At 39.9% G+C, this 25,709-nt stretch overlaps 1 protein-coding gene and 1 long non-coding RNA gene across 3 annotated transcripts in view; one reads left to right on the forward strand and one right to left on the reverse strand.

Moving 5' to 3' along the window:
• WNT7A (Wnt family member 7A) overlaps positions 1-4,363 on the forward strand; it is a 37,329-nt gene extending 32,966 nt beyond the window's left edge. Inside the window, exons 4-5 of one of the 2 annotated variants that reach the window (XR_007509235.1) lie at positions 1,876-2,828; positions 3,642-4,363. Coding sequence is in view for 1 of the 2 variants with exons in the window: in XM_049826047.1 (XP_049682004.1) it covers positions 1,876-2,355 (480 nt within the window). In the remaining variant the exon portion in view is untranslated. Of the gene's footprint in view, positions 1-1,875; positions 3,379-3,641 lie in introns of those variants that run through there. The other variant, XM_049826047.1, reaches the window with a different exon arrangement.
• The window catches only part of LOC126049539 (uncharacterized), a 154,973-nt gene that overhangs the window by 27,786 nt on the left and 101,478 nt on the right, over positions 1-25,709 (reverse strand). The window lies entirely within an intron of this gene.

Raw genomic sequence — 25,709 nt, forward strand, 5'->3', positions numbered from 1 at the left:
AAAGCAGCAGCTACAAACTATCCTAAGGTTAGGCAACAGCAATTACTGTGCCTAGGTGGCACGGGAACAGCCTCAAGACCAAAAGGTACAAGAATAATAAGCTGCTAAGTGTAGTCTTTAGATTACTTGTTTTAAGGCTGCCAAGAACAGGACTGAGCTATGTTCACCAGTGTTAGTGCACGACTTATGATCTGCTGGCTGCACAACTTAAGATGTGCTCTTTCTCCTTGCCACCCCTAGTTTATGCTGAGCTTTTAGACTTGAAGTCCCAGCACACATGTCTAGCATTCGAGCCGGACTTGGCTCCTTCAGTGCAGGCTGCCTTCTTCAGCAGCAGCTGGTGGAAAGGCAAATGGTGAGCATGGCAAGTTTTCCAAAAGTCCAAAACTGAAGTGGGGGGTTATAGCAAAGGTTTAGTTCCATTTCCACGTCACTGACCTCCCTCCAGCCTTCTAAGCTGCCTAGGTTTGGGGCTGCACAGATCAGCTGGGGTTTCTCAGGGGAAAAATTATGTGGCCACTCCCTGAAGCCAAATAATCCCTCTGGCTGGGCTTTCCACTGCTGGTATCTGGCAGGTTAGGCAGAATTTAGTCATCAAAGTTATTATGTTCTCTTTCAAGCAAAGACCAGTGGGAGATTAATTGCTGGAATTAGGTATGTTTTCTAGCATTAACCAAATGTAGCTGCTAAGGGGGTCAGTTATAGGGCTCAGGACAGACAGCAAGGACTAAGCTGGTCTCCAATTTTATTTAGTAAAGACTGGGTTGGCAAACAAACAGCAAGAGGGAGAAGATACAGGGATAAAGTTTCAAGGGATGTGAAGGTTGAAGGGAAGATGAAGCTTGTTACCTTCAAATGGAAAGTAGTGACAACTCAGGCATAAGCATGAGAGACCCCTACAAAGAAGAGAACATGAGACAGGGTGGAGCAAGCCTTGATGTTTAGCTCTTTGAGATGGTTTTACAGTATTAAGGAGGTAGAAAATTTTTAACAAGAACTGATGATAAAACATGAAACCAATTCCTCATCTTTACTCTTACCCTTTATGCTCTAAGACAGACCTAGTTTTCTTGCAAAGTAGCTGGGGTGGTTTTTATGCTCCGTTATCCATGTGAGAAGAGCCCAAACACTTCAAACTCTCCAGAAAGTGCAAAGAACTTAAGACTATGGTGTATCAAAATAATAAGATTTTCAAATTGGAGCATTAACTTGAAACATTTAGAACAGATGATGCCTGTATGAATAAAATATCATCTGCTCTACATTGTTGATTAATGTGAGGATAAGCTTTAGACTTTATCAGCTTAATCACATATTGCACCAGCTTATGTCATCTTCAGGTGCAAGAACTGAAATGCAGTTTATTTTTGAACCTCTGTTTACAGAAATCAAGTTCTAGTACCTATTGTTGAACTTTCAAAGTATCCTGCATGTGGCATTTCATGTAAAGGTGTGATTTTCTGCCAGTTCCTAATTTCACTGCCATATGCCAAAAATTGCGACAACAGGCAAATCTGAAGCTGATCTGTACGATCATATTGCAAATGAAAGTGAAGAAAAGCTGTGGCTAAGGGGGGTCCCATTTTACCTTTTGTCTGTGGGCTATGAAATTAGGCAAAGTTATCTTCCCCGCTTAACTTGAAGTGCAAATGGGGAATCAGCTTTGCAGGCAAAAATCATTTGACACTGGTGAGCACTTGCTACCTGGGGTAACAGTGTCACCAGGCAAGCAAAACCCACAGCTTTGGAGGGAACGTGGCTTTATGTCTGGTGGCAACTACCGCTGGATTCATTCAGTATGCATCAAATAACACTGTTTTTTTGAAGAGGTCCTAGACTGTATTAATGCATCATTCTTTGTTCTTCCAAATACAGATTCTGGAAGAAAACATGAAGTTAGAGTGCAAGTGCCATGGGGTGTCGGGATCCTGTACCACTAAAACGTGCTGGACAACTCTGCCTAAATTCCGGGAGCTGGGCTACATCCTTAAGGACAAATACAACGAAGCTGTTCAAGTCGAACCAGTGAGAGCAAGTCGTAACAAGCGTCCAACCTTTCTCAAAATAAAGAAGCCTCTTTCCTATCGCAAACCCATGGATACAGATTTAGTGTACATAGAAAAATCTCCCAATTATTGTGAAGAAGACCCTGTCACCGGCAGTGTGGGAACGCAGGGAAGGATGTGCAACAAGACAGCCCAGCAGTCTAACGGCTGCGATCTGATGTGCTGTGGTCGAGGTTACAATACGCACCAGTACTCAAGAGTGTGGCAGTGCAACTGCAAATTTCATTGGTGCTGCTACGTTAAATGCAACACATGCAGTGAAAGAACAGAAGTATATACCTGTAAGTGAGTACGTGGCTGGGCAGGCTGGCATGTCCCTGGCCATGAATACATTTGCACATGCACTCAATGTACCTACACAAGACTGTAGGAAAGACCTGCTCTCCCAGAAGAAATGCTGATGAATGGAGCCCTCTCTTTTCTTCTCATGTTTCATTGCTTATGTGGATACACATTTCAGACTCTTATGAAAGTCAGCCAAGAAACAAAAACAAACAAACCCCACCCCAAGCCACCTGACACACAAAACAGAGAAAAAGATCATCTCAGTTAATCTGCACCTCTAAAGCAAGAAGCATTGACTGCCTTGTGAAAAGACACCGGTCAGAGAAAAATCTCTGAGCGTGGCAACTAACTTCTGGTTTGGCAAAAAGGTGGTCAAAAACTTCAGTGTATAAGGAGCAGGGAGGGGTAGGGGAGAAATCCTCAAAAAAGGGCTCTGCACGGGATGGGATGGACAGTGCCCTGTCGTGAATTGCCCATGTGAGTGTGTGGATGACACAGATTTAGGCTTCCACACTTGTGAAAAGCTTCTGCTGGTCTTGCCCATCTTTCCACTTCGTACCATTTGCTACAGCGAGTAGAACTGTTGACATTTTCTGTAGACAATGCTTTATCTGCCTTTTCCGTGTGTGTGTGCTGCAGATTTTAGCACAGGGATTTGGGACACTTGGGCATAATAATAGCAATATTTAACAATTTATTCAGATAAAACTAATATTAATTTATTTAATTAAAAAGAACTCTACCAACATTTTTGGAACTATTCTGCAATTAAAGTAGATAGCTGGCTTTCTTTGTGGAATAATTTTTTAGAAACAGCAAGGAAAAATGGAGCTGTATATATTATTCTTAACTAGGATATTTCTATTAGTTGGACTTGCAGGATATGTTCTACAATACTAGATGTTTAAGTACAAAAGCTAGCATCTTTATATATATGTACATACACAGACACACACTGTTGTTTTTGTTTTTGTTTTTTGTTCGTTTGTTTGTTTTCTCCTGTTTGCTGCTAGTTGTCTGGAACAAAAGTCAAGTGGTAGGGGTTACAGATCTTTACCAGTTTTGGTGGTGTTTTTTTTTTGTTTGTTTGTTTTTTTTCAATTAAAGAAAGAAGCATTAATAAAGTCCTGTTTGGAATATGTCTAAAAATAAGAAAATCCAGACAAACTTCCTTCTTTTGGAAAAATCAACCATAGGATAAAAGAGTATATTTTGTAAGAGACTATTTTTATATAAATATTTTATTTATACTATGTCTGCTTGTTCAACCTGTACTTTTTCTCAAAACAGGCATACAATTTGTAATTCGTACGCTATTTAACAGAGAAAGGGTAATTAGTTTGTGGACACAACAGCAGCAAGCTAGATACATTCAGCTGTAATTGGTGGATGTGTCAGAAAGCAGAATGAACTTTCTCTCCGGATGTGTGTACAAACTGGCTCTTTTCCTGCAGCTCAATTTGCAGAATATGCAAAACAAGAACAGGGTATGTAGCATCAATTTTGTCACATGGCTTGAATTCATGATTGGTATTAACTGGATGCTCATTTATCCCATTCAAGAAAAAAAAATCTGAATTAGCTTCCCACATGCGTCAGTCATTAAACTGTGGCGTTATGACTAGCAAATGTGCTGTGTATGCTGTCAGTTAAACCTCTATATTGTGTTACTGTCAAATTTGATTTTAATCAGTGGAAGACTGTAGACTATGACTGTAAAAACTAGCATGACACACATCGTCTGATTCTCATAGATAGGATACAAAGCTTACTTTTTGTCCAACTCTTTTTGGCCTTTACATTATTCTTTGCCCCCAACAGGCCAGAGCTCAAAAATCCAGGAAAACTTCTAGGCAAATTTAAATACTACTCACTTGTTTTTCAGAGTCCAGCTAAGGCATTTTGCATTCCCTTTATGGGATTTCCTTTTTATCACTGCTAATTTCTTCAGATATTTGAGTGGTAAATATTTCTCTGTTGTTAGAATCATTCTGTTCCTCCTGCTTGACTCATTTATGACTGATAAAAAAATAATCTAATTTTAATGTTGTTTTTCATTGGGTAAGAAAAATGGCCCAGCGCTACTGATGATACTGCATGTTTTCTGTCTGGGACAGACCAGAATCTTCCCTACTTCCAGACTACAGGATCTCACGCCTTTAATGAGGCTAAGAGGGGCATCGCTAAAGGAAAGAAACCACCACCCAGCATGCAGTGCATTTCACTGACTCCTGTTGATAACAGCAAGCATTACAAGGAGTAGATGATACAGATGATACATCTTGTGTCCATTGATCTTGCTGAGGCAAAGCTCCCACCTAAGACTGTGAAAACAGGGAAAGTTTTCTGAGAAAGTAAACACAAGTATCACAAAAGATGTTGCGAAGTTTCACTATAACAACCTAACCTTTTAGAACTTGTCTGAATGTGGCATGGTGGGTTTTTTTAACTCACTTCTTATATATATGTTATTTATGTAAGAACACAAGCCCATGCAGTACCTGATCCTAGCAATGTATAGTTAGGGTTAAATATACAGTTTCTTTGCAGACCTGCCACTTGACACAAAATAGAATTTTTATGCAATTCAGACACCAGCATGGGATATCAAAGTAAAATGATTAACATAATTTACTTTCAAACTTATGACTTGTCAATATAAAGCAATATAGCAATTTTGGGGGGTAATTGAGTCATTGCTTTTAGTTCTTCTAAATTCTGCACATCAAGAATTGATAAGACATAAAATGCAATGGAGTACATACAGTATGGATGTTAATTACAACACTATATTATGGTTAAATAATTCAGATCTAACATTTAATATTGGAATTCCCCCCCAGTTTGTGTTGGATTTTTACTTAGTGGATACCATATCATAGTCAAAAGTGTGTTTTCTTCACTGATTAGAATTATTTTAAAAATTATTACTTTTGCAGCATGTTTTTACCATAGAAAAGTAATCTGTGAAACTCCTGCTTCCTGTATATTTCAGTATGCAGTGATGTGCAATGTACAGCTAGCAGATTAATTATTGAAGGACAAATATCTTTAAACAGTTTTACTCACAATAATAAAGAACTGGATGCACAATGAAATGAATTTGGTACACATTTTCCCTATATTTTACAATATTGCTGATGATCAGTTCATTAATTAGGGAAAATGTCAATTTGTTTGATAATTGGAATAACAGTTTGGGAACTATGAATTAAAGAGCAAGGAAAAACCAAACACTGCATTCAGCTAGAAAGTATTTGGAAATTTGGCTGTGTTATCTTAGATAGGAGAAATCTGGCCCATCAGAATCTGCCATGAGTCTGGAGTTAATTGGTCATTTGCTAAGTGGGCTTGAATGGCATGAAGAATAAACAGGGCAAGGAGAAAGATTTATGATTTTGTAGATATTCCTCTCCCGACAACAGTTTGTTCTTTGTCCTCAGGGATAGAAGAGCTCTGTTTTTACTTGGTGAAGAACCACACAATGGGAGTGAAATGCACACAACTGCAGAACAATACAGCTCTCAAAAGAAAATACATCTTTTCATCTCTGCTAACCAAGGGAAGCACTGGATTGCTGTCCACATTAATAACCTAGCTGAGGCTTTTAAAGAAAACATGCATTCAAGAAGCAGGAAGAGTAAGACGAGTAGGAAGCATAAGAGAACAAGCGTAATTGCAAGTTGGGAAGCTATTATTTATGAAATCTCACTTCCTCATTTGATAGCAGAACCCTGATTCATGGAAATGAAGCAGTTCTGCCTTGGGATTCCTAAGCAAGTTTTAAGGATTTTATCTCTCGGCCTTTTTAAAAGGACAACTAACCTGAATACAATTAGCTTGAATACTCGAAGTACCTACATAAAACATGAATCAGTCAATGATTAAGTTTTCTTTGCCATGTATGCACAAATCTAATGGAGATATGTCTTTCAACAGTGATAATTAAACTGAAAACATCCTTAAAATGTACTCTTAAGTGGCTCATTTGGTAAAGTTATTGTAAGGGTACATAGTTACTTAGAAAAGGAAAATAATGGACACCTACCATACTACACAAGGCTTTTAATGAACTATCCTGTGGATTACAAAACTGTTTTTAACTGACCACACTTCAAAATCAAATTGTTGAATACAGAAACATTGCAGACTACAGTCAGGGTGCACATATGCAAATTAAGATTCAGCATAAGTATTGCTGACATTTTTACATTTATCATTATAATAGACATCAGGAAATATGCACTCTGAACGTCAAAATGAGTGTATTAACTAATACAGTCCCCTGCCCCCAACTTGTAACCCCAAGAAGTCAACTGAACAAGAAGCTTTCCAACTCTGTTGTTGGTAGAAGGACTAAACTGCAGACTCAGTGACTGACAGGGCTGGCCAAATACGGCAGATACTGTTGCTGTCAACCAACAGCGGTGCAGTCTGAGTCAGGCTTGAATGTTCCAAAACTGGCCAAAACTGAACCAAGCACAGGAATTTTATCACACAGCAGAACTTCAGATGATGAAGCTCATCTAGATTCCAAAACATTCTCTCTTAATTCATGGTTATCTTGAATAGTTGTCATGATGGCAAGTGACCTCATTTGCTAACATAATTGATGTTCTTCTGGTCAAAATCATACTAATAATTCCTCAAAGGTGGGCTTTTTAATCTTGAACAAAAATTAAGGGACTCCTACCTATGGAAACAAACAATTCATAACATATGATTAAGTCAAAATGATGAAGAGATGTACTTGGATCTAAAGGACTCCAAGTGTTTGAAGAAGGATACCAGAACTTTGTGATTCTCTTGTCCAGAGGTGGTGCTGTAAAACCCTAAAGGCTCCTCTTGATGCTTTGGAGTCTTATGAAATCACTGATTTTTCCATTTTGTTGTTATTACATACTCACAGATTCATCAATAGCACATATGTAATTTGCAATTGGGAGGTCAGAAACAAGTCGCAGAGAAATCTCACTTCTCAGTGTAGCACCATATATTTACTACTGGTGCTCTCAGGTTCATATAATTCCTTGCTTGTATTTTTGTTAGCAAAGTCACTGTATCATGCTTTTGTTAGGAAAGATGCCTGCTTTGTAAAGAGGTTTGATATCTCTGGGAGAAGAAGATATTATATTTACCTTAGAGAAATGTTTTGAGGATTTTATGTGCAACCCCCCCCCCCAAATGTGGTAAAGAGGATGGTATCAAAATTGCACCACTTACCTATGATTATTAACACATAGCCAAACTCTCTGAGCACAGAAAACTTAACCCTAGCTTTTGTGTTTCCTATGCTAGCTCACATCCTTTCCCTATATCCCCCAAATACATGTGGCATACATCATACCAGATCCACAGTTGATTTTGTGGTTGCCAATAGAAACAATTCACTAGCAGTACATCAGAAACCCAATACTACCGGTGTAGAAAACCCTGTGCACCTCTAATTTATAAGAATGTACAGAAGTTTTTCTTGGGAACAGCACATTATGCACAACTTTCTGTTACTGCAGTGCTTTACTTTCTGATTTTCACAAGCATGCCTGCCTGCAACATGTTTGTGCTTCTTATTTTCTTCTCTCCAAGCACTTGGAGTTTAAGCTCTCTATAGAGTATTTATAAGCTCTCCGATCCATTCCCAGTCACTGACGGCTTGTGTGTCTTGATTTTTGGTCTGTATGTGGGGCTACAATACAACAGAGGAGGAGGACACTCAACATAAAAAACCATTCATCCTCTCTCAGTGTACCTTTAATTTTTCAGACTAATACAAGAAATACAGAACTGCTCCAGTCATCTAATACACCATGTCCTCCTAACTCACCTTTTCAATATTATTGGGAAAGCTGCACTGATGGTTTTTTAAAACAAAGTTAAAGAGAGTGGACTGGAAGAAGTGTTCTCTAATAGGTTAACTTGCGTAAGAAATTGTAGCAAAAACCTGTAAAGAGGCGGTGCTGAGTTTTGTTCTTCATCAGGCAGACTTACCAATTTAAGTGGGACTTCACATGGACAGTCCTATAGATAGTGCTTAATATTATCCATTAATCACATTTACTCATTGTTCACAACCCTTTTCCAGTCACTAATTTTTCTTATTCTCTCAATGTTATTGAGCTTGCTTCACTCACATGATGTCAGCAAACACTGCTTTACCTAAGAATATTTTACAAATTAGTTTGGCAGATTCTCTCCTGGATCCTTTATGCCATTTCTCCTTTTACCCTGAAAACCTTTTATTATTTACACAATAAGAGGCCATAATGCCTTGATTACAAAAAAAACCCCCAAACTTATTTTTGGGCCCCATAGAGTTTAGAAAATTAAACCAAAATCCATTAGAGAGGTTTCTGGTATTGTCCCAAGGGTTGCATTTTACTGTCACATACTTTGACTCATTATCAGCTGGGGAGCATAGAGATCCTCCAAGTGATGGCAACAGTATCTTGAAGAAAAATACTTTCTACTGAACTCCATCAGACTGCTTTTTAGTATGGTCAGAGAAAAGCAGTTCATTAGACAAGAACTAGTCTAACTAGGAGACAGATAAAGAAACTTGAAAGGTAAAGAAACCAATGGCCTATTATAGATAGGGTGCTGCCCAGAAATGCTTTAGAAAACAGAGGAAAAAACACACAAGGAGGAAAACCCCTGAAAAACTCGGTGCATGGAAGGCACACTACTGAGTCTACCAGGGAACACAGAAAGGGCTTGGCTAAATGGACAGATTTTAGCCAAAGCTAAGGCTGCCTAGTTGGTACACAGCTCATAGAGCAATTTCATTTGGCTCAAGCCAAATCCAAACATCTACTCCATTGAATCAACAAGAAACCTGTTTTATGAGTTGTTTCTTGCACTTAATTTCTTTCCAAGAACTTTTCTTTTGCATGTGGGCCCATGGAAATGTGCGCTATGGGCATCACATCTGTCCACATATAGCTTATTTTTGAAATGATTGAAATTTATCTGAACTGTTTTAAACTACAGAGGATATTAAATACCTGGCATCTTGAGAAACAAGTTAACAAAGGGGGACAGAGAAGATACAGTACCGGTAGTAGTGTTAGACCATAATGCCATCACTCAGGAAGATATAAGTTATTACAAAAAAAAGTTTTTTCATATGTTTAAAAAAAAAATCAGGATAATTCCGTTTGGCCTTCTATAATGCTGTGGTGTCAAGTTGTACAAATGTTCTGCACTGAGCTTGGCCTTCATCAGCCAGTATTATCCCCACAAACAGACAGGAAATCAGGAGACACAAAGCACAAGAGAGTTGGCCAGTGGGCACAAAGGCAGTCTGTGAACGAATTAGGACTACGGCCCAGATTTCTCAGCTTTTGCCATCCTATTTTAAGGAACTCAAGCAATGACTGATTTGCCTCCTTTTATAAAATACATATCCAGATTTTAGTGTTTTGGAAATGTATTCACTGCATGTAGTAGGTTCACTGCGTGTTCTGTGTAGCTGAAGTGAGGAGACTCCTTCTCAACCTCATTAAATACTAAGCACACAGTAATTAATATAGCCTCCACATTAAGTATGAGTCATGCACCAGGGAAATCATAGAAACCTGGTCTCATGTTTTGTCTCCTTAAGTCAAATGAATAACAAAGATGTGAGGCAAAGGAGGTAGCAGAGAGTAGGCTTTTTAAGTCAGAAGATGTGGACAGCAGTTCCACAGAGGGAACTAATAGCCTCTGGCAAGCTGAAACTCAGTGCAAAGTCTGAGGGTCTCCGTAAAGCAGGGGCAAGTTGCTGTGATGCTTCATCACTGAAAGCATACAAAAAAGTTAGCAAAAATTCTAATGGAAAGTGTTTAATAGGACAGTGCTAAACCGCATCGTATTTTCTGCCACCAAAAGAGGGAGATGTGAGGTGACTCACTTGGGTCAATGAGTTGTACAAAATAAGTATAAATTGTGAGATTTAGAATAGAAGCTAAAAAAAAATAATAATAAAAGGATTAAAGCCTTTCTGAGAAGTTAGAAAGGCAATTTATCTGCTTCTGTCTCTGCTTTTGTACTCAGCTGGGGTACCAGTCAGAATATTTTGATGCTTGCCCATCTTTAGTTGCAAGCCTCATGAGCTGAATTCAGATTAAACGGTAAAGAAAAAAAACTTCCCAGAATATATGTGTTTATTTAGGCCAGACCAGCTTGGACAAAAGTACAAAATCAATCAAAGTCTAAAAGGAAGCTGGCAAACTGTCAGTGCCTCAGCACATCCTAGCTGCGCTTCCTCCATGAGAAAGACAACAGTGAGGGGCTAAGTCTTAGAGTTTATAACATAAGATTGGTTTATATAATAACAAGATGAGATAAGGTGATACAGAGACATTAATTAGTGACTACACACCAAAGTTGTCATCTTGATGACTTGTTTGGGCAGGCGTGGTAGTGGCCGAGTGATAGATTATTCTCCCTTTATCCCTCCACAATGACATCTGCTTTATTCACAGATCAGCCACCAGTTGCTACAACAACGCCAGTGTGCTTTAGAAAATGTTGTTGAGCTGCTGAGAGAATCTTGGCTACCCATTAGCAAAATGTTAACTATGCAAAACCAAATAGCGTTTGGTTTTGTTGTAGGAAAGAAGTCAATGCTCCGCAATGAGTAAGAATGTCAAAAAGAATTTACATTCAAAAAGTAGAGAAGGGGTTTAACCCATGATATCACCATGATTCAAAAATCCCCCTGGAATTCATTAGTGAGACATTAGACCTGAAGAATAGAGAAAATAAATAACGAGTTTTAAAAAGAACGAACAAATACACTTTCCTCTGAGCAGCTTGTTGTCTGCAGCATTTTAACATGTCCGTTGCCCCTTCACTTTTCCTGTTCATTGTCTTAGATCTTTACACAGTAATCCTTTGCTAATAGGGTTGCATTTATTTTTATTTATTTATTTTCTTCCCACTTAACACTGTGAGGAGACGCTAGGTGCTGTTAAACCATGCTAGGAAACTGATTTGGCTGCCAGTAAAGTCCCTTGCTCCCACTTCAGCAGAAGGTGAGAGAACCTCACGCTCCAACGTATTCCTTAGAAAGCGAATTATAGGAAAGCATTTGCAGGCATTTGTAGGAGGAATAGCTTTGTTCTCCAGCCAAAGAATGCAACATCGCGTTTGAGAGCCAAACAGGGCATGCCATGCCTGAGGGAACAGGAGCGACGCTGGGAGCAGGTGAACGTCCCCCTAATAAGTTAACTGTGGATGGCATAGTGAAGACATATGGTCAAAAGCACTGAAATCTCCAGCTGCTAAAGTAGCTACTTTGTGGAAGAGGCGTCCGAGCTGCAGTGTTTAGAGTGAAATTCCTCCAATTTCTAGGAAAGCGCTGCTTGTCATCTCCCAAGTGATTCATGTCGGGCTGCCTGCCACTGACGGTGGTGTTAATATATGTTGGACGCATCTAACACAGAGAGAGGTTTCCCCTGCTCCCGATCCCTGCTTTCCTTTGAATGGGTCTATCTGTCTTGGTCATAATTTTTCATCCACCTCAAAGTTAAGTGAATATAATTCTTAATTTGTTTTCCAAATGACTGAAACAATTTTCTTCCCTTTGTCTCCCCAGCAAGATCAGATCGATTTTATAATGTGTTGTACTTCAAATTTAACTTCATTAAATGTTTATAACATTAAGAGATTAATGACATAAGCCCTGTCTGTGGTATTTATAGGCTTTATCAAGAGACTGAAGATTTGAAAGGACTGAAGATTTGAAAGGACTGAAGTTCAGGTTAATTCTTTGAGAACTAATTTCAACACCTATTCTCATCTGTAAAAGACAAAATACTACTAGTATTTCAGGGCTATCACGTTAATTTAACTGTAGTTTATCAACTGTATTTACCACTGAAGTTCAAAATCTAAAACCAGCCCACAATAGATCATAGGTGTATTGTTTTTCTGTAAATAGGTCCCGAATATTAATCTGATTATCTGGTTACATAACCAAGCTCCAGAAATTTGAAGCTACTGATTACTGGAAGAATGTATGTGGAAAATCATCAAAAAAATGGTTACCATTTTTGCTACATTCTAAACACTTGGTATAGTTGCCTCCCCAAAGTGGCTTACTGGGTTGTATATGCTCCCAGTCTGATTATTTTCAATAGACATTTTCACATTAAGATTGCAAAACCATATTTTTAAATGAAGAATGCACCTATATTTTGCTGCCCACCACCATACTGTCCAACTACCATATGTCTGTTTTCCCTCCTCAGTCTCGAGCTTTCTGCTTCTTCCAGAGATCCTTTCTAGCACTGTTAATCTTCAGTCCGTGGGAATGAAAGAGAGATCATGAATACTAGTGCTAGTGCTGAATTAGCACCAGTTGAATTATATTCCAATGCAATATTAATTTTCAAGGGAGTACAACTGGGAAGTGGTTTGGGGCTTTTTTTTAGTTGGTTTTTTTTTTTTTTTGCATTTTGGTTGTTTTTTTTTTTTTTTTTTTTTTTTTTTGTTTTAGTCCATAGTATAATCAGAGCTTCTGAAGTGCCAGTGGAAGACTGTGTTCAGAAACTGATGGCTGCAGGAATCCATACCTGCTGTGCACATCTGAGCCTGCTTCTCTGAGCACTGCCTATCCTGGCTGCCCAGGGAAGGCACTTCTGAAGCACGAGAGGAGACATACCTCTAGCACTGCTGCTATAAGCGCTCAAGAGAGTAAATATAAAACAGGGAAACAGGTGTGTAACAGGTGACTCATGGGTTGCTTGAAGCTTTTTAACATGTTGGATCATACCTTCCCAACTTTATCCAGGAATACCAGCAGACATTCTAGTGTAGCTGACCAATTGATTAAATTCAGATTTCAGTTGGTCTCACGTATATCTGGAATGAGCAATGAGCATATGGGACTCAGTGCTGTTCTTTTAGACTTAATGCAGTTCAAGACTAAGTTCAGCAGCTCAGCACACCTACCCAATGCACCAGTGATTCACTGGGGGTTTCGTCTTTTCAGAGGCTAAAGTTCACTCTCAACTTTAAAGAAAGAGTACAGCACAAAAGGTAATTTTTAAAAGGACTCTGTGTATCACAGTTACAGCAAGCAAAGAGAAAAGCAGTATTGGCCAGTGTCGTCGTCATGACTACAAATTGAAATCTCTATCTTCCACATGTACGGTATGTAATCTGGGAAAAGTCCAAAGAGCATCCTTAAAAAGCCACTAACATCTGATCACAGCCCAGAGCCTGGAGTGAGAAGCGGAGGCGGTTATGCCGGCTCAGCCCCGGAGCCAATCTGCTCAGCAAAGCAGCGCTGACGGGTGCCATCCTCACCCAGTCACCAACAGCCCACACCAACGGCCCTTCTTTCGGCTGTTCCCCCGTGTGTATGTGCAGGATTGGCAAAGAGGGCAGTTTCTTTCACAGCTATCCAGTTAAAAACCAGCACATATCCCTCCCACCCCATGGACTGCCAATTTCAGCTAATTATATACTAGGAACTTTATTTCCTGAAAATGTATAGTGCCTTACCAAGAGGTACGGATAACATCTTCATCTGCCAGAAACAGGATTAGTTTTGACAGAGTTATGTTTACAAACATAAAATTTATCACTTTTTTTTTTTTTTAAATAGCACCTGTGTACACCTGGAACAAGACAGTAGCTAATGATTTATGTCGGACAGTAACAACGGCTGTTTTTGCTGGAACTATGCCATAACTTAGTGTCTGTTACTCTGCCCTATTGGGTCAAGACAACACATCAGTCAAGTAAATCACTTAAGTAAATTATTGAGAACTTAAATTGACTTTTTCTACATAATATGTAATTACTTCCTTGAACCAACATTCCCTTACCTCACTGATCTAAAAAGCTTTCTATTTATTTTTTAACTGAATATTGATTGAATTTAAATTACAGCCAGCATGTACTATTTATCTGAAGTTCAGATTCTAGGGAACAAACTTTCCAACAACTTTGCCAGCCTTTGCTTGCAGTTCCTTGCCACCCACATGCCCACGTCACTCAGCACAGCGAGCCTCAGAGCTGCAGATTTGCCCATCACATTCACAACACAAAAACGGGACTGATGCATCTGCTGAAACCTACGGTGCCAAGGCACTTGAAATTAAAATTCTGGGAGGCCTGGAGGTGCTGAAGGTAGTGCAGCAGCACAGAATAAGATGAAAGACAAGTTTGCAACATCAGGTTCTCACCAAGACGTTGTGAAGCAATGAGGATTTTTGCTGTAGCCAGCAAGACAGTCAAAGCCCAGAACTGAGAATTACAAGTGTAAAATCTCCATGGGGACTACAGAAATGTAGAGTCCCACAAGGCTGTATCTGTTACTGGCTACGCCTATACACCTATCACAAGCCTGGAAGAAAACGAAATATGCAGAGATTTCTCATGTCCTTATAGAAAGACAGCAAGAGAGATTTTGGCAGATCACATTCTGCTCCTGAGCTCTCACCCTTACTTCAAACACAGGGTGCACATACATGGCATTGCAACAGTGTCAGAGCTCAGCAGCCCTGAGTCAGAGAAACCTGGCCAGGTCAGCCTCTCCGCACAGATTTTTGACCCGTGATCTATAGTGTGAAGGCAATTCAGTTAATAGGATGTGGGCCTGTATCACTGGAATCATTTCAGACATTAGGAAAAAAACCTTCTGAGTGCAAATATCCTTCCTGTCAGATAGTTGTGTCCTGTCCTCAATCATCCTCCCCAAAACTGCCCTTCAGAAACCTATTAAAAAAAATAATCAGTCTGTAAAGTATTTTTTCTGCTTTAGGAGATGATCAATTGGAAACAAATACCAATCATTTTCAAAAGTGTCTGCGTGCAAGTTTGGTGGAGTGGAGGAGAGGCAGGAAGGAGGCTCTGGACTCAAAGAAAGAAGTTCTCAGCTTGGAGGAGTCTCACAATAAAACCTTTCACACAGACAGAGATCACGTACTCTGTGCTGCTTTAGGCATAAATAAAACCTCCTTAAATTTAAGTTTGAAATTATGGTCAAGATGGCTTTGCAGCTCCTGGGCTGCAAAATATGTCTGGCTTTAAGAAAAGGCCAAGGAGGTGGCTGCCAATCCTAGCAACAGCTAGGAGGAGATCAAATTTGTCAACGTGCACCATTTAATATTCCTTAGTCAGAATTGTTTCCGGTTAAAATTGGCAGAAGTGGTGAATATAATTCTCTTAGTATTTTATTAGTGAGATGGGAAGTTAATGGGAAAGGGCAGCTAAAAGTACTTCTGCTAAGGCTAGAAAATACATTAAAGTCAGCACTGTCATGGATTACACCCAAGGTCACAGGATTCAGTCACAGGAATTGATTAGTGATATTTACAACTCAACAAATTGCTTTAAGCAAGTGTGACATCATGCCCCACACTGTTTACCAGAGGAACTACATACAGTGAGGCTATAAAATAGCTCATCAGTCCATGAGTAGGTTAATGTAGTTGGTGTGATCTTCAGCTAGAATGATTCTACTCTCCCAATCTAATGTTCTGTATGAAGTCGCAACTGTGTGAACCTAGGAAAGCAAGAAGGGTGTTGTTAGTCGAGCTTACACGTTCCTGAACGCTCTGCTGACTAAATTCTATAGCAATGCCTTTTATTCAAATGCGAGATTAGAGAAAGCTGCTTTCTATTTAAAGCATTTAATTGTATTTTAATTAAGAATAATTTCAAAAAGCAAGGTCCTACTTGTATGTGTTGCAACAGCATAAAGTGAACCCTCTCAGCGCATCAGCAGACAAAATAGCATGCTGTGGCCAAGTCAGCTCGTGCCTGTATCCTGAGAAGTGCTCGTTACCAGACAGTTATGGACACTCGGACTGAATCTTTGTTTCTTAGTTTTACTCTGGGTTAGCTGAACATGTCAGTGCAGACAGACCCAGGGAATCCTAAAACGAGTCGTTTCATAGGTTGCCTAAGGTCTGTGAACACAAGCAGCTGGAGGAGAAAATTCCCAACCTGCCCCGATGGGGGTATGTAATGGCAGAGCTCCTCCACGCACGCCCCAGAAGAAATCTGGAGATAGGAACACTCCCAAACCCCGCAGACAGCAGTGGATGGAGCTAGCTCTGGCGGCCGAGGGAACCCCTCCCGTCACGCGGATGCGTGCTCCATCTCACGCTCGCCGTCCTGCCGTGCGGCTCCTCCGCAGGCCGTGGCGCTGCCCCCGCGCACCCCACGGAGCTGCCCCTGGGGCAGGTGCCTCCTCCAGCCCCGACCTTCTTGCTCAACAGTGCACAGTTTTTCACTATAAAGAGGGCAGGTTTTTTTCAATTGCCAAATGAGGCAAATCCCCTTTTGTGTAATTGCATGTGCTTCAAGGGGCTTGTGGACTTTCACCAACTGGTTTGTACAGTCAGACTTTTTCTCCTCCCTGTTGGAATCTGTCATTTTCTAATGTATTACACTACATAGCAAATTGAATGTGGGTTTGTTGGGCTTTTTTACTAACCTTTATGAATCCTCTTGAGTGATCTGTGGATGGGATCAGCAAACAAATTTTGTTCTAGCTCTCCAAATCCTGACACATGAATTGATTTGAGCAGGACACATTAAGTGAATGATGGATCTCTGCCAAAAGGGCATGTAGGATTTTGCAAGGGGGAGGGGAAGAAGAAGGAGACTTTGCTTTCTTCCTTTTTTCTCCTTCTTAGCCAGTCTTGTTAAGAAAGGGCAAAAGCACTTAAATTCATTGCTCTCAAAGTAAATTGGTTTTCTTTCCTACCCTCTCAGAAGTCCTTTTTCTTCTGGGCTTATGCCATTGTTGCCTTCCTCATCCTTAAAGCAAAAAGAGGTGAGATGTCTGCTCACCCCCAGCGCTGCATCCCCTCCGCAAGCGGCCGCAGCGCGGCTCCTCCGAGATGCGCGCTTCATGTGGGTTCAGTTTCTCCCTGGCCGCCTTGGCGTTGTCATCTCTGCCATTTGCTTCCTAAGGCTCAGCTGACAGTTTCTCAAGCACATTAAGGCTGGCAACAAGAGCGGGGCTGTTGTAATAAATGACAGTAAGATCACAAGCTTGAGGGAGCTTGTTCCTCTCCATTCGCAGCTCTCTAGAGAAGTTTTCAGAGGCTGCAGTTATTGCCCTGTTCTGTATGCCGAGCCAGAGCTTTTGATGCTAATTTGTTGGCACTGCAAACTCCCACTGCAAACGATAGATCCCATGACCTTCTTCAGTTACAGATAACACAAACTACAGTTATATTTAAGTGGCATATTGGTTAACCTCAGTGGCTTGCAATACGGTCCTTTGACTCAATTTCTATCATTAATAAAGGGTTACATTACAAAGGCACCTTGGAGTTTCTTGTGGGGAAATCTAGCCAACAAGCTCTTTCTTGTGAGCAGTTTTCTGCACTGAGCTTCTGTTTAAGCCAGGCCGTGCATTACAAATGCTCTGAAACACCAGCAGCAACGAAGACATTAACACCGCATTAGTACAGGTATTCTGGCAAAATGCTTTCAAAATTAGATGCACTCTGTAGTAACTATTATTGCTGCTATCACTTTCAAATCCTCTGAAAGGATTTGTGGACAGAATCACCACATAAAATCTGGTCTGGCTCACCACCTCCAGTGGGACTATTGGATAAATAAATACCACTAACAAGAGAATGGGACTGGGACATGATTTTTATCTTCAAAAACAGAGAGCCAGCTACCTCACTGTCTTGGTTCAACCCCAGCCAGCAGCCAAGCACCAAGCAGCCGTTCACTCACTGTGCCCCCCCACAGTGGGATGGGGGAAAGGATTGAAAAAGAAAGGTAAAACTTGTGGGTTGAGATAAGAACAGTTTAACAGAACAGAAACGAAGAAACTAATAATGATAATAACAACAATAATAGAATGACAACAATAATAATAAAAGAATTAGAATATACAAAACAAGTGATGCACAGTGGAATTGCTCACCACCTGCTGATCGATGCCCAGTTAGTTCCCAAGCAGCGATCCCCCCCACAGCCAACTCCCCCCCAGTTTATATACTGGGCATTACGTCCCATGGTATGGAATACCCTTTGGCCAGTTGGGGTCAGCTGCCCTGGCTCTGTCCCCTCCCAACTCCTTGTGCCCCTCCAGCCTTCTTGCTGGCTGGGCATGAGAAGCTGAAAAATCCTTGACTTAGTCTAAACACTGCCCTGCAACAACAGAAAACATCAGTGTGTTATCAACATTCTTCTCATACTGAACCCAAACCACAACCATACCGGCTACTAGAAAGAAAATGAATTCTATCCCAGCTGAAACCAGGACACTTGCTAAGAAAATCTGTGAAACCCAGCTTTTTTGTATTTTGGGGGAGTTGAGTAGAGTTGCATTTTGTAGTCAGAATCCAATTTTTTCACACACATATACACACGCATTTCAACACCCAGTACCTAACACCAAGAAATCTTTGCCACAACCCTTGAAAACTCATTGATATCAATCATTAGCATGAACACGCTAGCTGCTCCTAGCTGCATTAGTGGAACATGCAGTAGCTCTCTGCAGTAACACCCTTAGGAATGCATCCATCACGGAGCAGTAACCAGCAACCATGTGTCAGGAAGCACATTATATATGCATTACTTCTGTGTTGGTTTGAAGGGAGAATGAATGCCTAGTGGTGACAAAGCCTCCCTGAGACCTGACACAAGGTGGTGACAGTCAGCATTTCAGCTCCTGGGGAAAGCTGCAGACCAAACTGCCTGAGAGTCTAGAAGCAGCAATAGAGTCAACAAGGAAATAAAACTCCTAACTTTTCTGGAAAGACTTGGACAGGGTCCTTGGGTAGCTCTTCCACTCTTAAAGCCAACACACTTCCCTCCATTGAGAAATATAATTTTCTTTCTTATTGAATAAAAATTGATCTTTTTATATTAATCTAATCAAATAAGCAAGCAATGAGGGTGCAGAGTTTGGGTTACTAGAAAGAAAGCCATGTCCCATTTATTTTAATAAGCTGCAGAACCAAATATACCACACTTTCTTCTGGATACTGGACACGTGGATGACCAAACCAAAACTTGCAATACTTTCCACTGTAAAAGCCTAGGACACACCATTCCTTGGTACTACTCCCAAAAGCCCATTTCCTGTTATCTCAAGGACATCTACAATACATTGTTTTCACAAGAAAAACAAATCATAATTTCTTCATCTCCTCTCCTTCCCAGCAACAGAGACTTCCTTCCCAGACTTCCTTTCACGAATGGAGCAAGGCAGCCACCATAGGTGGTATATACTGCTTCTGCTTCAGCCCTAGATGTGAAACTGGATGAAGGGGTTAATCCACGTGAGTTCTTGCTGCTGTTCACATTTCAGTCAACTTTTTCTATGGATATTGCCTCAAAAATGGTACTCTTAAGAACAAACCTTGTAGAGTCCACAAAGTGTACTTCTGACCAGACCTTTATACCTGCATGGGCTTTTAGTCACCTTTGAAGGAGGGTTAGTTTCAACCAAAAGCAAAAGTTGAAAGTGTTATACAGATTTTTCTGCTTCTCAGAAGGACATTCAATACCAGAACAAAATATTCAGTAACTCTTAAATTTTACTTCATATGGCTATATCATATCTATAGCTACTTTTACCTACAACTGTCTAAAAATCTATGCAGGATTTCAGCAGACAATGAAACTTTTGTCTTACTACTAGAGGTGGTGTGCAGCCGTAGTAAATTTAGCCCTGTATGTCGTACACCCTTTAGCTTGTACATTAAGAATGGTATCATCTTCATCACAGAAACCCTATTCCACATCAGAGTTGAATCCATGGCTCTAGATCGCAGGAAGTTATCATGCTTCAGAGATATAGCACAGCAGGACCTGCAGTATGTAGTGATAAAGTTTACATCAAATGCATGCACTGTTGTATGCACAGTTGTCAGGTTACAACAGTGTTTCAGGATACCATCAATCTGTGTAAACACATATATACAGGCAATGTCAGAAGTCCCAAAATGGAAAAGTATGGAAAAAACTAGGGGGTTCCAAACTTCAACTTTTTTTTTTTTTTTTTTTTTTTTTTTAAACAAGGTTTTTCTTTTACAGTTCAGTCGACATGGCACATAATTTTGAGCTGCCCTTTACTCTGGTCTGCTGCTACCGAAGGGAAAGAAGGTGCAGACACCTTCTCACTCCTTCTCAAGATAAACAAGTACTAGATAATTTACCTTGTTTAAAGACACATAGAAGAGTCTAACAAGCAAAAAAGCTACTGAAAGGAAGGTTCTCCTCTGAAAAACAGAGAACAAAATGAATGGGTACCAATCTATGCAGACAGATTTCATTTACATCTGTAATTCTTATCCATTCCTTTCTACCTCCCATCCCAGTACCTCCATCTTTCATGCACCAGTTCCTTTCCCCTTACTCTTATTTCTTTATTCTCACTGGTATCATCTCCCCATTCACTGCTTGATTATACAGAACCAGGTAAATTCACCCTAGTAAAGGCAATCTGCTCCTTGTTTCCAATATATTGCATCTGAGTCAATTATGTGCCAAAATTGTCTTAGATGTTCTAAAACCTGATGTAGTTAAATAAACAAAAAGTCATTACTGAATTGGCTACAGATCTGCTCATTCATCTTATTCCTCAATAGTTTGTTCAAGAATGTTAATTATTAGAAGCTTATCGTTAACCAGCTTGCTTTTGTTACCAAGATTTGTCTTTGGTTTGCCAGGGACAAGACTGCTGAAATTCTGTTCTGTTGTCTGACTTGCTTCTTGTCAAAGGTTATGAACTGGATTTATACGGTATGAAATGATGAATGGGGTTTGAGTAATTTCATATATTAGCATTTCATACTTGCTTAAATGAGACAATTAATTAAGATAATTTCTACGACATGTGTAATTGTTCCTATACATCTCAAATAAAGAAATACTACAACTTCACTATGTCATAATAAGTCTGAGCATCCAAATATCTTTTAATCCTTTCAGTGAGATTTATGATCATGCAAACGATAGCATCTTCTCCTTGTTACTAAAATAAGGCACTAGCATATGATAGAGATGTCAGCACCTGACATGTCTAGAACAACATATAAACCCACACAGCAATGCACCTACACTGCAGCATGTGCACTCTTAAACAAGTGATTCTCCTGGAAAAGATTTTCCTCCTTTTTGTACTTCCTGGAAATATCTATCATCAACTCAGTATAGTTCAGGAAAGCATTCTGCTTTTAAACATGCTAGGTCAGATTATGCTGCCAGTAAACAGGGTACTCAAGCGCAGTAAGATCCAGAAGGGGTAAAGTCTATCTTTAGTCCTATGCTACAGTACATGGGAAGAGCAGAACTGTGGCAGTTTATGAATGCAGGAACCATCCACTGCGGAGGAGTTGTCCAACTCACTTTCCTTTTTCTCCCAGTCACTAAAGGTGACGAGCAGGATACAGCAACAAGTAAGATAGAGAGGTCTTAAAAACTAACAATTAATAGAAAATCAGAGGGTCTTCCCAAATGCTCAGTGCCAAGTGTCACTCCATTTCTAGACCACAGCAAAGAGAGAGAAAGAGAGAGGGAGAGATCTGCTGGCTTCCATGAACTGCATATAGTACAAGACTCATTCAATGGCATCCCACTCCGTTATGTGGTGTAGGTAATGTCACTAACCTTTGTATTTTATGCAGCTGGAAGCAATATTGCAACTATGTACCATCCTGAAGCAATCCTTGAGGTACAGGCCTTGGCCTTGCCTTGGCATTCATAATTGCTGGCAGACCCCAACAGCTCCTTCTCCTGTGCACATTGCTTCCCTTTTCCACCTTCTTGAATGCTGAAACACCTTGAACTCTTTCTAGACTAGCTCCATTTCCTTTCCATAGCAGTCTCAGTATGAAAGGTACCTTCTTGGATTGATATTAGTAGCATAGTATTTTAAGGTAATTACGTTAGATTGATGCCCTCTTTCTTCAGTGATTGCTTTGGCAATTAAAAAGCATTAACTAACAAAGTCAAAGATTGGTAGGTTTACTGAATGACTGAATATTTACAGGTATATTGTACTTTAAATTATTCCTCAGCTTTCAGGAGTAACTATTATAATGTACCTCGCTGTATTACATTGAGCACTTCCTCCTATTAGATTCTAATGTAATGAGATAATTTTCTTCCTTCAAGAGTAGTATTCATATCAACATAGGAGAGAAAACACTTTTATTCCTTTCTTCTGTGGGTTATTTGGAATAACTCTGTAGTCCATTCTTACAATTGGTTATTAAAGCACAAGTTGTTCAACTCAACTAAGTGGACTGAAATCACACACAAGTTTGAACAATTATGGAATGCAATCAAGTGACGCTCCACTACATTTAATGATGCAATGATGGAAAAATAAATCCCCAAACCCCAGATCCCTACAAAACACATGGCGTTAAAAACTACATTGCAATGTGAGACATCAAAGCATGTATTATTCAGGACAGCTGAATTCACATGGTCAAATATCATTACATTATAATTATACTACTAAGGTCTGTATTTGGTGGGGGGCCTATTATTTCATGATTTAGAGCACATTGTCTCATTCTCTAAGCTATAAAGCATTACAAATAGGATTTGCAGGGTGGATGTTTCAGTTTTGAAATGAAAAATTTGCTACAAAGCAAGTAAAATTAAGATCTGTACATCTAGGTGGAAAGAGTGGAGACAAGTACAGCATAACCATGATCAGCTGACTCCTATTAGACTACTTACTCAGGTTACAGAATTCTTCAGTAGAAAGACACTCCCTGAAAACAAACAAACAAACAAACAAAACCCACCCTCCACAGTGAAATGCACCTCTAATGTAAGACTGCATTGGAAAATTATTAGTATTCTCTACAATGGCTTAGGTTGTGCCTGATGAGCCCTGACGAACCATGACTACATCAAGACTAAGTGCAGGGCTTTCATTCTGCAAGACCCTTGTGTTCACTGAAACATGGCTTAGTAATTGTTGGCAAGAGACTCGTACTAGACTGCTTAATTCCTGTCATAGAGATGTACCATAGTCTCATCTCCTAATTAAAGAACAGTGATCTGGACTGTGCTCTGGGATGATGTAGACCTATGTATTTAATACAGTCTCATAACGAAGCCTAAAAAACTTTCATTTAACTCTCCTTCTGTGCTTGTGAGTTTGAGTACAGCAGCCAAAATATTCAAACAACATAAGAAACTCTTTGAATTTTCCAACCCAATTTTTTGCAGAGCAAATTGGCACAGATAGTCACGTCACAGTTATCATCTGTCCTGAAACTGAGCTCTCCGAGCCATTTCAGCACAAATTTTGAGGCTGTCCTTTGAAACACAGATAAAGTCCTTGACTAATGCTGTTGTGAACTAAAGTAAATTCAGATTCTGTAAGGGTGTTTTGAAATGCAGGATTTGGCTCAGAACAGATTATCTTCCAACATTTAAACATTTCAGCCTTTTCTTGGATTTCATTGTCTTTCATTTGTTGTGATTTAATCCAGGAACAGGGAATGACTGGGTCCTTTCGAACTGCCCCTTCCGATGGCTTCTTTGCCACATCACTCCCTATTCACTCTGTCACTTGTGAAACCATTAAAAACGGCTTTTGATCTCACTGGCCACATGCATTTCAATAACAGCGACCTCCTTCTGCTTGTTCCCCATATTGCATCTCACACCCGGACTTAAGCCGGTTTGCAGTTCAGAAAATTCCCAGAGACAGGACGAATGGGTACATTCTGACTTCATGGATCACACTAACAATTTTGAGTTCCAGCAGAGAGAAAAAATGAGTTTGTGACAAAACAGAGTAGTCTTTCTTGAATTTCATGGGTTGTACGTGTTGCTACCTTTTTTAAAAAAATTCCTTAAATATCTTCAAATTTTCCCCACAGCACATTCTCATGGGTTTTGCTAGTCTTTAACCAGCAATCGGTAACTCTGTCAAATCACAGCAGCATCTGAGATATGTCCAAGGTGCTACTTACAGTCTCCATGGAATTACTCTGTTGGTTTGTCACTTCTGCCTTGTCAGTATTTAAGACCAAATTAAAGTGTGAAGACTAAATGGGTTTGGATACCCAAACACTCTAATCACAGATACATACAATTTTATGAATTACACTACTTCCCTTTCCCATTGGAGAGGTGATGTGGTTCAGGAAAAGAGTCTGGCAGGTCACTGTAGTGGTACCAGCAGTCCTGGTGCAGTTACCTCGAGTTCTCCCTGTTCTCTTGATGCTGGAAAGAACACCCCAAATCACAGTACAAGATGTTGGGGTCGCCTTGGAGTATCTCAGGTTCTCCCTCCTTTCTGGCTTCCCTCTGAATTTTGTCTCCTGGCATCCCTGCCCCCCAGAGTCTCCCCAAAATTCTGTAGATTCCCTACTTAGAGCATTGGGCAGAGAATGCCTCTTTGGTGACCGATCAGTTCAAATCACACTGCTATATTCTAACCTGCTATTGCTGTCGTTGATGTTCACAGTTTGTTTGATCAGAACACTTCTGGACAGGCTTGCACTTCTTCATTATGGACAGGTTGTTTGGATAGTTTGGCTATTTATATCCTTGAGCGTACAAACACTAATCAATGTTCATTCTGTTTGGACAAAGGGTTGGTCATATTTTGCATACTTCCATTAAAACATCCATGTAAGATGAATAAATTTATTTTGTCAATGAAGAATATATATATACATCTCCTCTAAAATGAGTGATGTATGAAGCCTCTAAGTTCTATGTTTCGTGAAACCTACAGAAGCATGAATTTGGTGCTCAAGGACCAAATGCTGATTACTAGAAGGGAAGTGCTCACACCTGGCAAAGCAAAGAAGTCCCCCACAAAATACAATCATTCTGTCTGCAGAGGCCCACATGTCAAAATTTCATTGAAGTTAATTGCAAGTCATGACAGGAGTCAAAATTAATCTGCTGAACTACTGTTCACATGTATCCACAATCTGTGCACTAGTGATATCAAACTGTTCAGAGCTCTTCATGTGAGCAGTTGTTAACAGACTCAGGTTTGTAAACACTTTAAAAAATCCTTGCAACTTAAGGAAATCTTATTATTATTAGGGAAAATTCCTATCCTTTCTCTTCATACTAGGCAGTCAGAAAACTAGGATGTCTTAAATTCGTTGAATTTAAAGGAGTTTGAGATGTGCTTTGAAATGAGAAATGTATTTCCTCTTCCTCTCTCAACTTCCATTTAGCCTGAATGGCTGAAGTTACTCTAAAAATGTTTTATATTTAACAGAAAAATCAGTGGCAAACAGATGAAAAAAAGAGAATTTCAGAACTCAGAGTATGTTTTTTTCTTCCCACCCCAGCTGCTTCTCTGCCAGTTAAAAGAAAGGAAGTGGGGCCATCATGTTATGAAGAAAGTCCAAACCATACCAGTCTGGCAGGTGTATGCATATG

Source organism: Accipiter gentilis, chromosome 23 (assembly GCF_929443795.1).
Source record: "Accipiter gentilis chromosome 23, bAccGen1.1, whole genome shotgun sequence".
Lineage (NCBI taxonomy): Eukaryota > Metazoa > Chordata > Aves > Accipitriformes > Accipitridae > Astur > Astur gentilis.